Here is a 13584-nt window from a genome sequence, read left to right as displayed (position 1 = left end):
TTCCTTTCTCTCTTGTTACACTACTGATGTCGTGTGATCTACTCTTGTGATCCTTTGCTTCTTTCACATAGCGCTTGAGTCTAGCAACTGCCTTAATCATCCTCGACCAGTCGGAAAACTTGTGTAAGCGATCTAACAGTGACCTTTGTTCCTCCCCTTGTATCTTGTGGACTTGAACCTTCTTAACCTCCGGGTCACTGGTTGATAACTCTCCCACCTTAATTTCCCCACTGGGTATGATCTTCTGCCAAAGGAGGTCTGGGCCTTTGAACCAGTTTGATGCTACAAGTTGTTCTGCTGTGAGACCTCTTGAGGCGTGGTCTGCCGGATTATCTTCGGAAGTTACATACCTCCATTGGGTTGAATCTGTGCTTTGTTTGATGCGTTCCACTCGGTTTGCAACAAACACATGAAATCTTCTGGCTTCATTGCTGACATATCCGAGTACCACCTTCGAGTCAGTCCAATACCTTTCTTCTGAAATTTCCATTTCCAATTCCTTTTTCAGCATGTCACCAGTGCGCACAGCAACAACGGCCGCCGACAACTCAAGCCGAGGTATAGTTGTGACTTTGGTTGGTGGAACTCTTGATCTTCCCATCACCAATGAGCAGTGGACTTCACCAGTTGTGCTTACTGCTCTGAGGTAAGTGCACATTCCATATCCAGATGCACTTGCATCAGAAAAATGATGAAGTTCGTAGTGCTGTGCCTTGAAGGTCGAAGGAATGTAGCATCTGTGAACCTTTACGTCTGCAAGGTTTCCCAGGTCACGCAACCAATACTCCCACTGAGGTCGAAGTCTGTCAGGTAAGTTATCATCCTGGCTGAGTTTATCTCGACACATTTGTTGCAAAATCTGCTTTCCCAGCAGAATGAAAGGTGACACAAACCCAAGTGGATCGAACACAGAGGCGACTGTGGCCAATACTCCTCTTCTGGTGAGTGGTTTGTCCTTAACAACTACTCTGAACTGAAATTGATCTGATGCCACACACCATTGTACGCCAAGTGCTCTTTCCATGTGTACTTCACCGAGTGCCATATCTAGCTCTTTGGGAGCTGCAGCGCATTCTTCTTTCGGAAGCGAAGCTAGAACTTTGGTGCTGTTTGAGATGAACTTGTGCAACCGAAGTTTGCCCATGCTGCAGAGTTTGCGTGCTTCATTAACCAGCTGTATTGCCTGATCTTCAGTGTCAACACTTGCTAGTCCGTCATCAACATAGAAGTTGGTTTTGATGAACTTGATGGTTTCTTCATTAAAACTTCCTTCCCCTTCAGCTGCAAGATGCTTGAGGCCATAGTTGGCACAACCTGGAGAAGATGCTGCTCCAAATAGGTGTACCTTCATCCTGTAGACAGTGAATGGAGTTTCAAGGTCACCGTTCTCCCACCACAAGAACCGTAGGTAATCTTGGTCACAAGCATGCACATGGAATTGGTGGAACATGCGTTCGATGTCACACATGAAAGCCACTGGGCCTCTTCGGAAGCGACACAAGACTCCGAGCAAGGTGTTTGTTAGCTCTGGACCAGTGAGGAGATGGTCATTTAAGGAAGCGCCTTGGAACTTGGCAGAGGCATCAAAGACGACACGAATCTTTCCGGGTTTTTGTGGATGATACACACCATGATGTGGGATGTACCAAACTGGTGTCTTGTCAATGTCTTGCTCTGTGACCTTTTCAGCATCTCCATGGGCTAAGATGTCATTCATGAATTTCTTATAGTCCATGTAGTACTGCTTGTTACTCTTGAGCCTTTTTTCTAAACATTTGAGGTGATGAATAGCACATACCTTGTTGTTTGGCAGGTTCGGCCTTTCACTCTTAAATGGGAGTGGCATTTCAAAATGACCATCCTCCTTGTGCCTAATGCCGGCCTTCATCTTTGTTAAAAATTTGAGATCTTCTTGAGAGACCTTTGTGTCTTCTGGTGCTTTCTCAACAAAGTCAGACTTCAACATCTTTAGGACCTCTGTGGGAGAGATCATTTCCTTTATTTGAGTTCTGTAGACATAGTGAACCTTGTTGGTGAGATTTAAAGAGGGATTAATGTCAGGCACCACTTCCCTCACAATGACTTGGTGACTTATTCCGAAGGCGTCTCCATAATCGAGACATGGATTGCCATAACCCACAATACTCCATCCCAGATCAGTTCTTTGCAAAAACGGCTGATTTTCCTTTCCAGACACAACCTCACAAGGAACAAGTGCTTGGGGGCAGTTGTACCCAATCAGCAGACCAACATCACAGCTTTGTAGTGGAGCGATCTCACTTGCAATGCAGTCAAGATGAGACCATGCCTTAGCTGTTGCAGGCGATGGAATGTGATCTCGGTTTGCGGGAATAAAGTCTCTGGCATACGTCACTGGTAGGGAAATGGTCTTATTTGAGTAGAACCCTCTGACTTGTAGACCTGAGAACTTGCGACAGGACACAACTGTGTTTCTTGAAGACATAGTAGTGAGCTTTAGCTGAGTCGATTCACCTTTGATATGCAGAGCTTGTGCCGTTTCTTCAAGAATAAAGGTCGTATCGCTCTGTGTATCAAGGAGCGCGTACACAAGAATTTCATGCGCTGGCTCACCTTTGGTTGACACCATACTGGAATAATGGAAGATGTGTGAGTGTCGTCAACATTCTGTGTGACTCTGTTAGAAGTCGCTTCACTTGTTGTTGGTGTGACACTGTTGTCTTGTGAGACATCTGCGTCCGTTTGTCTTGTCCTGTCACTGTTCTTGTGTGGATTTCTCCTTGTTCTGTCTTCCTTCGTGCGATTGTCATGAAGACATGTTGGATGTCTTTTATTACATGTGTCACAGGTTTCTCTCCCTTCGCAATCCTTGGAGCGATGACCAGAGTTCAGACAGCCAAAACATAACTTCTTGTCTTGAACAAACTTTAGTCTCTCAACAATGCTCTCATTTATGAACCTTCTACACTTAAGTAGGCTGTGACTCGACCTTTCACAGTACACACAACTAGCACTAACAGTCCTTTCATTTGAGTTAGTTGCTAGCACCTTTGCTCCATTGCCTCTGTTCCTTGTTGTTTTTGCCCCTTCAGTTTCACTTGGCTTCAGAGCAAAGAGAGATGTTATGGGATTACAGGCAATTTTGGCTTCCCGTGAGATGAAATCTACGAATTGGCTGAAGCTTGGAAAGGTGTGAGTCTCTTCTTGCACTTCTGTAACCTTTCTGTTCCACCTTGAAGTAAGCCAATCTGGAAGTTTTGCGAGCATTTTTTGGTTTTCATTGCAGTCATTGAGCACTTCAAGCCCCTTCATTTGCGACATGGCTGTCTTACAGCAGCAAAGGAAGTCAGCAAATGCTTGAAGTTCCATACTGCCTTTAGAGCTTATCTTAGGCCATGCGTCAAGTTTGTCTCTGAAGGCCTTTGCTACGAGGAAGGAATTTCCATACCTCTCTACGAGAACTGTCCATGCTGCATAGTATGCAGACTCTGTGCCAAGCGGGAAGTAGCCTTCTATTGCCTTCCTTGCAGGTCCACTTACATATTTCCTCAGATAATAAGTCTTCTCTTCAGTTGGTATATTTTTCCTGTCAATCAGAGTCTGAAAGGAAATTTTCCAATCATTATATCTGATAGGGTCGCCACTGAATATTGTTGGCTCTGGTACCGGAAGACGACTTGCATTAAGAGACACTGCAAATGCTTTGACCAGATCTTCTGTGTTCACCTCTTGGTGCGGTGTCACATTTCGTGGCGAGGAACACCGTTTCATATGCTGGTCATTGTTTTCAGACTTGACTTCATTTTTATCAGATCTGTGGTGAAGTAGGTTGTATATTTCTTCATCTGAACATTCACTTTGTTCATACACTCGCTGTCGAGCCTTTGCTGCATTCAGCTTTTTTACAGTCTCAAGTCGCTCTACTTCTCTGCGCTTAGCTTCTAGAGCCTTTTGTCTTTGTGCTATTTCTGCTTCTTGCCTTTCAATTTCCTTCATATGGATTTCTTGTTCAAGCAGAACTTGGAGAGCAGCCTCATTTGCTGCAACTTCAGCAGCTGCATCTTGTCTTTTAGCCGAGAGCCGGCTGGAGTGTCTAGAGGAAACCCTCGAATGAGAAGAGAGCTTAGTGTGGTGTGACTTAACACTCATCCTGTCTGAGGCTTCTAACTTAGGCATAGACTCAGTCTCCTTCCATTTTTCATCCCTTTGACTTTTCACATCTGAGGCTACGTATTTAGATGAAGACTCAGTGTCCTTCCAAAGTTTTTCATCTCTTTGAACCTCCGCATTACTTGGGCTTGGACACTTTCTTACAGATTCGATAATTGTCTTTGTTATGGCTTCACACGTATCCATCCTTCGTCTTGTGTCACTATCTGGAGATTCAATACGTCTCAAGTCATCATAGGCTGCATTCACATCCTTAGAAGCACTCAAAACCTTGGAAACATGTTCTTGTAGCAGATCCTTTGAGCATTGACCATCTATAGCTCCTTTGGCATTCTTAATGACAACCTTCCACTTCTCATAGCGCACACTGAAACGATGTGCAGCCTTCTTTATGTGCTCACCGTACAGTTCTTTGCCCTTTTCCGTCAATGTACGGACTCGTTGGCTCTGTCGTGCTCTTTGTGAGGTAGTAGAAACATCATCAGCTGTGCCTTCAACTGCTTGTAGTTGCTCATCTGCAGAAAGTTGTTCCACATCACCCTTTTCACTGACTTCTGGATTAGCCTCAAACTCTGCCATTGTTGGAGGGGTTTGGGTTTTTTGTGTATCTTACTTAGCCTTAATGTAAAGGTGCAGCAGCTTAAATTTGATTTGTTAGTTGAGGAGCAAATGAATATTAATCTTCATTTACTGTTACAACTTTAAAGCACAGTAATTACTATTACTCCTTAAACATCACTTAACATGTATACTTAACTCACATTACATCTCTTCTCCAAGCCAGTAATACTGTTTCTTACAGCAACTGCTGAAGCCCACCATATGCACGATGCACAGGTTACTCATCACAACATTAACTTAACACTGTATGAATATCAGTCACTTGAACAGCAGAAATGTAAACAATGAGAAGGAAAGAAAAAAGAAGAAATATTTCAGTCCTTTGTTTATTTATAAAAGGAAACTTATCTTAATTAATTTTACAGTCCTTTTCCTTTTTATTTCTCTTTCTTGTGGTTAATTATATTGAGTCCTTTAACTGAGGCAACACTTATTTTCGGGGCACCTGAATTTCCTGCGGGGCTGCGTCCTTCATCTACCCGTGCAGAGCGGAGTTCTCACTGTAGCACCCTCAAGGATTGACGTACGCACGATGTAGTTATAAAACAGGGTTTATTCTGGTCTTGGCAACCCGTGAGAACTGCTCACGGACAAAACAATAAAACAAAAACATCACATCAAAATGCGCTCTTGTACGTAGTGTCAATCAATCAAAAAAATCCTTAATTACAGAAAATAAACCATTTAAAATACACAAACCTCGTGAGCTGACATCCAGGAAGTGCTAAATAGAGCTTTATGGCCTTATTGCCTTATCTTCCATCTTCTTCGTCAATTATTTTCACTCTTTAAACAATATTTTCTCCATGTGTGGAGCTAACTGTGAGTTGCAGCATGCAGACACCATGTGCGCTAGCAAAAGAAAAGTTGCTGGGTGGAGACCCAAACAGCAAAGCTGTACCCTGCACAGTTCACCACCAGAGGGTGCAAAGGAACAAAATCCAGACATACAGCTTAACAAATATCAAATGCAACAAACATCAAATGCAAAAGACCGTTACACATATCTTTGGTCAGGTGATAAGTGATAGCCTCCGTGATGTCTTTGTGCCTGCGGGAGTTTGACGTGTATAGGGAAGCGCTGTATAAGGTTCCCGTTATTGATGTTTGGGTGGTTGACCCGGACGGATTTTCTCCTGTCACTTTCTCGTCATCCCTGACGTGCTCTCCGTTGTTTTTTCCCTGCTAATTTTAGCATCACACGGCACAGCTTCTGTATCACGTGGTATAAGGCTCCGCCCTTGTCATTTGTTGAGTAGGAAGAGTGAGCGCTTGTTTTCATGCAGAGTACGTCCCGGATCAAAATGTGAAGTTTTACAAATCACCACTTCTTTAGTGAATATCATTTCAGTCTCAGACAATCTCGTTTCTCTTACAGAGGTTGAATGCACCTTCTGCGGATGGCGGTACCACACAGTGTGCGTGGACTTCCCCTGCACAGAAGGCAACTACAAATGCTGTGAATGCTAAATAAACAGAAACAAATGATCCCTGTTGTCTTTGCTTGATGATTGGTTTGAGTCTTGACAATCCACATTGCTGGCGTTGCATCTTTCAATGCCAGCAATGGCAGGTATCAGTGCTCAAACCTTTTGTGTTTGTTTCCAACAAGTTGCCCACCTCGGGAAACAAAAATGTGTTCTTTTACTTGTCAGATGAACATATGAGACACTTTGACTCTTCAGTGCAGTGTGGAGCCTAACAAAGATCTGTTTTGTGTCCCAGCTGATCAGCAGGAGGAGGAGAGTCTGACGGAGCAGCAGAGGAACATTTTCAGCTACTTGGACTCAGCTCAGCCACTACAGAGGAAACAATGAGCTCAACACAGAAGGTGACAGACAGAGCAGGACCATATGACCAAAGATATTTATCACCATATACATTTGAACATTTGCCATAACGATGTAGCTGACGATAGAATTGACACCAGACAAAATACTTTACAGCTGCACAACTTTATTAAAAACCCATCAATGTATTTTCACTGAAACAAGCAGCTGTTGTTTATGTGCATTAAAGTTATATAAAAATGTAACAGTGCAAATGCAAATTCCTCGCTGACAGTTTAACCAAAAGGCGTTTCCAGTGGAAACTGGCCGACACATCCTGAGCATAACCATGTATAATATCCACTAAACTTCAGAAGAGGTTATACAGTCGTGGCCAAAAGGTTTGAGAATTGCATAAATATTGGAACCTGGAGAAGTTGCTGCTTAAGTTTTTATAATAGCATTTTGCCTGCACTCCAGAATGTTATGAGGAGTGATCAGATGAACTGCATCGTCCTTCTTTGCCATGAAAACGAACTTAATCCCCAAAAAGCCTTACCACTGCATTTCATTGCTGTCATCAAAGGACCTGCTGAGACCATTTCAGTGATCGTCTTCTTAACTCAGGTGAGAATGTTGGCGAGCACGAGGCTGGAGATCATCATGGCTCCCGATTCAGGTTCTGCAGCTTTAAAGTCCTCAAGGGCCACGTACTCAAAGACCGCTAAGGCCGAAGTGCGAGGCTCGTAGGCTCGTGAAATGGGACGTCTAGCCTCCGTCGCGCTGCCCAGGTTGCCTAGCAACCATGATACTAACAGCTGGAAACGTTTCATACAGCTTTGTTTGACAGAAATGAAGGAGAACATATTTAGTTCATTTGTTTCTACATGAGCTCTGTGTGATTTGATGAGTATCTGAGGCTGAGACCACAGGACTGTGAAACATGATTGTTGGGCTTCATTTCTGTGCTGAACAGTCGTTTAAGATTAGCTGTAAATAACAATTAGCTGATGTTGTTCATGAGACTAAAGTCACCTCACTGTGGTAATGTAAATATAATATGGCCAATATTATAGTTATCATATTAATCACTTCACTCACAGACAAGTATCTGTGACAGTGTGTATACAGATGTATCATATATAAGAGACAAATATTGTTCATTTAATATGTTGGTACTAAATGTGGCTGAATGCTTACATATATGTGTAAAAAGCAAATGTAGGAGCTGTGATAACTGTGTCTGATAGAATGAAGAGTCGACTGATATATGAAATATTCCTTTATTGGGTGAGAAAATCAGACCATGTCATAACTGCTTTAAGTCACACAGAATAGATATCAGAGCCTTAAACAGGCTGACGTCTGCTAAATGGGTCAAACTGGGCAGAAAGTCTACAAACACATAACATCCTTATAGAATATGATGTAACACTATAGATCAACTTAGCTCAGAATATATAAAGCATATAAACAGTTACAGCAATGTGATGCAACAAACACAGCAGCTACTGATCCAAAATACTCAAAGCTTCATAGAACTGAAACAAACATTTATTTTTAGCTCCATTCTGCTGCTGATACAGACTTTAGGTTTCTGAACATTAAACTTGTTGCTGCCTTTCATAGTGCGTAACTTGAAGGCCCTGAGTACTTTCTCCCACACTGAAAACACTGGGATGATCACATTATTTGAACATTACCTAATAAGACTGATTCAGCACAGACAGTTATGTTAAACTTTCCTAGCAGTCCTTCACAAACAGGGAACAGTCTGTCTATTCTCTCCATCTGTCAGCTGCTGCTGGCTCTTCCTCCTCCTCTTCCTCACACACTGCTGAGTTTGTCCTGGTGGATCATCAGGGCTGCAAAGCCTCACAGATGATGTGCAGCAGTGGCTCCCTCAGTCTGTCCTCACTCTGGACACTTGCAGTCGTCACACATGGAAATCAAATGTGTGATAAGCTGCAGGATTCAAACACAAGTGTAACTTATAAACACATGTTCATACTTTTATTCCACAATCAGAGAGAAAGAAACAGAGAGAGAGTGCAGGACAGACAGACAGGTGACAGTCTCAGGTGTACACACTGCTACACAACAGCACCAGAGAAGCAGGATTTAGTGTTTGTGTTATTACGAGTGTAAACAAGAAGAGTTCCAGATGGTGCAGTGGACACATGTGTGACTGCTGTGATTAAAGCATCTTTCTTTCAGCTTAACGAGTGAACCGTCAGCTCGTTCAAACACACGTTAAAGTGCGTTTGGCTCGACACCACCGAACAGAGGCAGCAATATAACACAGCTAACATTAACAGTGCAGTGAATCCTGCTTGTGCCGTGATGTTCAGGACTGCAAACCGAGCAGCATCACTGACTTTCAGCTTGTTGTGTTTGTGGATATATGACTGACTTTAATTATCCACAAAATCATCACATTCTCTGTCAGATTAAGGTCGACTATTGAACGGCGTATATTTTAAAGGCTTTAAAACCAAGTTAACGCTGAAAGTACAAACATCACTAATGTCACATGACTCTGCCGACAAGGCATAGCTATGGCTATGAAATGCTCTTTGTGTATCACTTCTTCATTATGAAAGATGTCATTAATGCACTAGTAATGTCTCATCTGGAGTATTGTTCAATCATTTGGTCAGCAGCTAATAAGACAGATCTTAACAGACTTCAGTTAGTCCAGAATAAGGCGTCCAGATTAGTGTGAAGATGTTCATACTATACTAATATTGATCAAATGCATAATAACCTTTCTTGGCTTCCTGTACAGGCTAAAATATTCTATGGCTTACTTGTAGTTCTAAAGAAAGCAATTCTGTTAAACACACCACATTTATTCTGCTCAGCTGCAGTATCCAGATGAAATACATCATCATATTACACAGTTTTCAACAAGCTGCAATTTAGTAAATGCTCGAGTTAAAAGTAACGTTTTGTAAAACTGTTACATTTAGAGCAACTTTTAAGTGGAATAAGTTGCCTTAAAAAATTAGAGAATTATTCAAAACTTCAATGAACACTTAAAAGCCGATTTACAGAGCTTTTAGTTGTTGTAAATATTGTAAGACATGATTTGTTTTTGAAATTTGTGTAATGTGCCTCAATGTTATTGATATTATTATTATTATTATTATTGATTGCTTATATTTGAACAATTGTGAAACCTCACTGTGGATGTAAGAGTGAAATTATGTGGATATCTTGAATCCACTTTATTGTGTAATATTTTATGTGAGTATTTGACGGAAGACGAGCAACATCTGTTGTGGAAGCTAACGGGGTTCCTTTAGAATAAACAAACATAGGATTTATTATCACTGAATAATTCTGTATAAATCTATACAAATTATAGAAATATGTAATAGGAAACAACAAAATAATCTAAATTATAAAATAATGTGTGTGTGTGTGTGTGTGTGTGTGTGTGTGTGTGTGTTTGTGTGTGTGTGTGTGCATGATTTTAGTGTTTGAACAGTCATGAATTATCTTTAACAGGAGGTTGGATGTAATGTGTTAGAACTACCAGCAGGTGGGGATAAGAGACCTTTAAGGTGTTTGGTGCCACGCTCCACCTTCAGGTTTAAAACTAGTGTTAATGGAGTTTGAAGGTTGAGTTTGTTCCACGACTGCATTTCACTCACTGCCTCTGTTTGTATCTCTGTCACTGCAGGACCAACATGGAGCCAGAAGTCAGCGCTCTCAGGAGGCCGACAAACCTCACAGAAGAAAGGGAGAGAAAAAACACACCTGTGACGAGTGTGGGAAGGGTTTTACTGTGAGGGCTAAACTAAAACAGCATCAGGTCATCCACACTGGAGAGAGACCGTTCAGCTGTGACTTGTGTGGAAAGTCTTTTTCCAGGAAGGGTTACCTAAAAACACACCAACTCATCCACAGTGGAGTTAAAGCGTACAGCTGTGATCAGTGTGGCAGAGCTTTTACTCACAGTAGCCACTTACAGAGGCATCTAGTTACCCACTCTGGAATTAAGGCATACAGCTGTGACGAGTGTGGAAAGTCTTTTTCCTTGAAGGGTCACCTAAAAGAACACCAACTCATCCACAGTGGAGTTAAAGCGTACAGCTGTGATCAGTGTGGCAGAGCTTTTACTCGCAGTAGAAGCTTACAGAGTCATCTAGTTACCCACTCTGAAATTAAGCCATACAGCTGTGACGAGTGTGGGAAGGGTTTTACTGTGAGGGCTAAACTAAAACGGCATCAGGTCATCCACACTGGAGAGAGACCGTTCAGCTGTGACGAGTGTGGAAAGTCTTTTTCCTTGAAGGGTCACCTAAAAGAACACCAACTCGTCCACAGTGGAGTTAAAGCGTACAGCTGTGATCAGTGTGGCAGAGCTTTTACTCGCAGTAGCCACTTACAGAAGCATCTAGTTACCCACTCTGGAATTAAGCCATACAGCTGTGACGACTGTGGGAAGGGTTTTACTGTGACGGCTTCACTAAAACAGCATCAGGTCATCCACACTGGAGAGAGACCGTTCAGCTGTGACTTGTGTGGAAAGTCTTTTTCCTTCAAGCGTTCCCTAAAAGAACACCAACTCATCCACAGTGGAGTTAAAGCGTACAGCTGTGATCAGTGTGGCAGAGCTTTTACTCAAAGTAGCCACTTACAGAGTCATCTAGTTACCCACTCTGGAATTAAGGCATACAGCTGTGACATCTGTGGAAAAACCTTCAGCCAGAGAGGGTACCGAAATACACACCTACGCATTCACACCAGACATGATGTGTACTGCTGTGAACAGTGTGGCAAATACTTTACAACAGACGCACACTTACAACGACACATGTTTACCCACACTGAGGAGAGACCTTATCAATGTGACCTGTGTGAGAAGACTTTTAAAACTCCACATCACCTGAGACGACACCAACAGATCCACACCAGAAAGAGACTCTACAAGTGCAGCTACTGTGAGGTATGTATTTATATTGTTATCTTGTCATTTTAGCCTGACTGTTTGGAACTACTCTGCTCATTAAACTGTGTTAGCATGTTAGCAATTCTACTGCATGGAAAAGCAGCTCTGAGTGATTATTCAGATTTTCCTTTCAGTTATGATTTTAGTATTACTGTAGTATTATGGTGGTAGTATTGTAGTTATTGCAGCCCAGTAAACTGAGTGTGTTAACTGAAACAGTCAAATGTAGTTGGACGTCTGCAGAGATGCTCTTTATTTCAGGCGACGTTCAGGATACAAATGTTGAAGGACTGACTTACACTGTCTTTGTGTCTTTGTTTAGAAGCAGAGCGACACAGATGGATCCAGTTCTCAACCCTGTCATCACTGTGGTGGTGGGAAAGACTTTCATTGTGACCTCTGTGGAAAAACTTTCAGTCAGCAAAAGACCCTAAAAGTACATCAACGTAGACACACTGGAGACAAACTGAAATACTGCAAAGAATGTGGGAGAAGCTTCACCACACCAAGTGATTTAAAACAACATGACCTGATTCACAGTGGGGTTAAAAAGCACCTCTGTGATCAGTGTGGGTCATCCTTCACCACTGCATGGAAGCTTAAAACACACAAAGGAGTCCACACAGGAGAGAAACCACACAAGTGCAGACACTGTGAGAGAAGCTTCTCACGGTCAGGTAGTCGTAACATTCATGAACGTGCACACATGGAAGGAAACTACAGCTGTGAGCAGTGTGACAAGAGCTTCAGGAATCTCAGTTCATACTCTGCACACAAACGATCCCACGTTACTAATAAACTGTTTCACTGTTACCAATGTGCCCAAACATTCACCTCATTGTCTGCTCTGTGCAAACATCAGCGCGATCACTCAGGGCTGAAATCACTCCCATCACTGGATCACAGTGAATCTGAAGACACAGAAAGATCCTCTGGTTTCTGTGTCAGACTCAAAAAGCTTGAGATCAGGCTCCACAGAGTTCAGATAGAATCTCCTGTAAAAATCTGATGAGGCAGCTGTGAATCAAACTCTTCCCCTAGTTCCATTTTAAGCTTTCAAAACTGTCCTACTGTAGTGTTCATGTCAAGTGGTTAGCTTTCTTTTCATCAGTTGGTTGAAAACTCTGTTTCCTATTATAAAGTTTTTGTTTTAATGTATTTTGATCCACATAAATGTTTTCTTGTTCAGGTTCTTTATGTTATTGAATCTTGCAAATGTTAAATAAAAAATTCAAATGTAAAATATCTTCACTGATGGTACAAATAAACTGTCCTTTCAGCTTTAGCTCCTAATTTATTCATTATTTATGGATGTAGCACAGCAGCCGTCTCTTGATTAACACATGGAGGGCTCGGGATCTGATGGTGTCGTCTCCCTAATTTGCCCACTCAGTAAATCTCACTCATGGCCAAGAAATTGAAATAAACCTTGTTTCCCTGCTGGATAGTGATCCACTGTAACTCTGCTCCTCCTTCCTGTTTAGGATTTCTGTGGCTGAAGTAAAATTCCCTCCATCCATCACTTATCCCAGCTAACCCAAAGTGAAATAAAGTTTTGCTGGTCTTAAAAAAGCATTACAATAATGGGCATTACCAATGCAAACTGAATGATACAGAAGATGAAAGAAGAGACTTTGATCAGTTAATAAAGCTCATGATCTGGATTCATTGTGGCTGCTACACAGATACTTCTGGGTCACTTCTCTCAGTTAGGAACCTTCCTCACCAAACTGACTGTTGGACCACACCCCTGGTTTCATGAGAAATTGTTTCAGCCATGATTTCTCTTCCTGTATTTCAGAGTAAAGACTGAAGTGACAAATGGAAGCATGTTTAAAAACACAATGTGAGAGAGACGTTGAGGTCCTTAGAAGTTACCCTGGGTTTTTCTGTCACCCTGCTAGATGTTACACACCTTGTTATTGGACTGATTTCTACTGCTGGACTACTCCTGCGGAGAGTAACAATACTCTTACTAATTAGCTCCCTTTCACACCTTTGGGGATATTTATTTCTGTGTTTGCAGCGCTGTGAGCCAGAACAGCGAGAGAAAAATCTGCAACAGCGACGAGCCGAATGCTTACG

At 42.1% G+C, this 13584-nt stretch overlaps 2 protein-coding genes across 3 annotated transcripts; one reads left to right on the top strand and one right to left on the bottom strand.

The window, feature by feature from the left end:
* Positions 1 to 3475: 3475 nt before the first annotated feature.
* Positions 3476 to 4784, bottom strand: LOC146577174 (uncharacterized). Its single transcript, XM_085251941.1, is given in 2 exon segments — positions 3476 to 3672; positions 3675 to 4784. Coding segments are annotated over 2 exon segments (1125 nt in total). The 5' UTR covers positions 4729 to 4784; the 3' UTR covers positions 3476 to 3601.
* A 1719-nt stretch (positions 4785 to 6503) lies between these two features.
* On the top strand, positions 6504 to 12784 carry LOC146577173 (uncharacterized). Of its 2 annotated transcripts, none has more exons than XM_085251930.1 (3): positions 6504 to 6601; positions 10228 to 11496; positions 11822 to 12784. In XM_085251930.1, the coding sequence occupies exons 1-3, from the start codon at positions 6584 to 6586 to the stop codon at positions 12506 to 12508; spliced, it is 1974 nt and encodes a 657-aa protein (XP_085108056.1). In that variant the 5' UTR covers positions 6504 to 6583; the 3' UTR covers positions 12509 to 12784. The 2 variants fall into 2 exon arrangements, with proteins under 2 accessions (XP_085108056.1, XP_085108047.1); XM_085251921.1 differs by lacking the exon at positions 6504 to 6601 and adding an exon at positions 6836 to 7166.
* The last annotated feature ends 800 nt before the right edge of the window (positions 12785 to 13584 follow it).

The sequence above is a fragment of the Mchenga conophoros genome, linkage group LG3 (genome assembly GCF_057382185.1).
Source record: "Mchenga conophoros isolate Kocher_MC1m ecotype Shallow Benthic linkage group LG3, M_conophoros_male_GT1.1, whole genome shotgun sequence".
Lineage (NCBI taxonomy): Eukaryota > Metazoa > Chordata > Actinopteri > Cichliformes > Cichlidae > Mchenga > Mchenga conophoros.
This window is presented reverse-complemented; position numbering and strand designations above follow the sequence as displayed.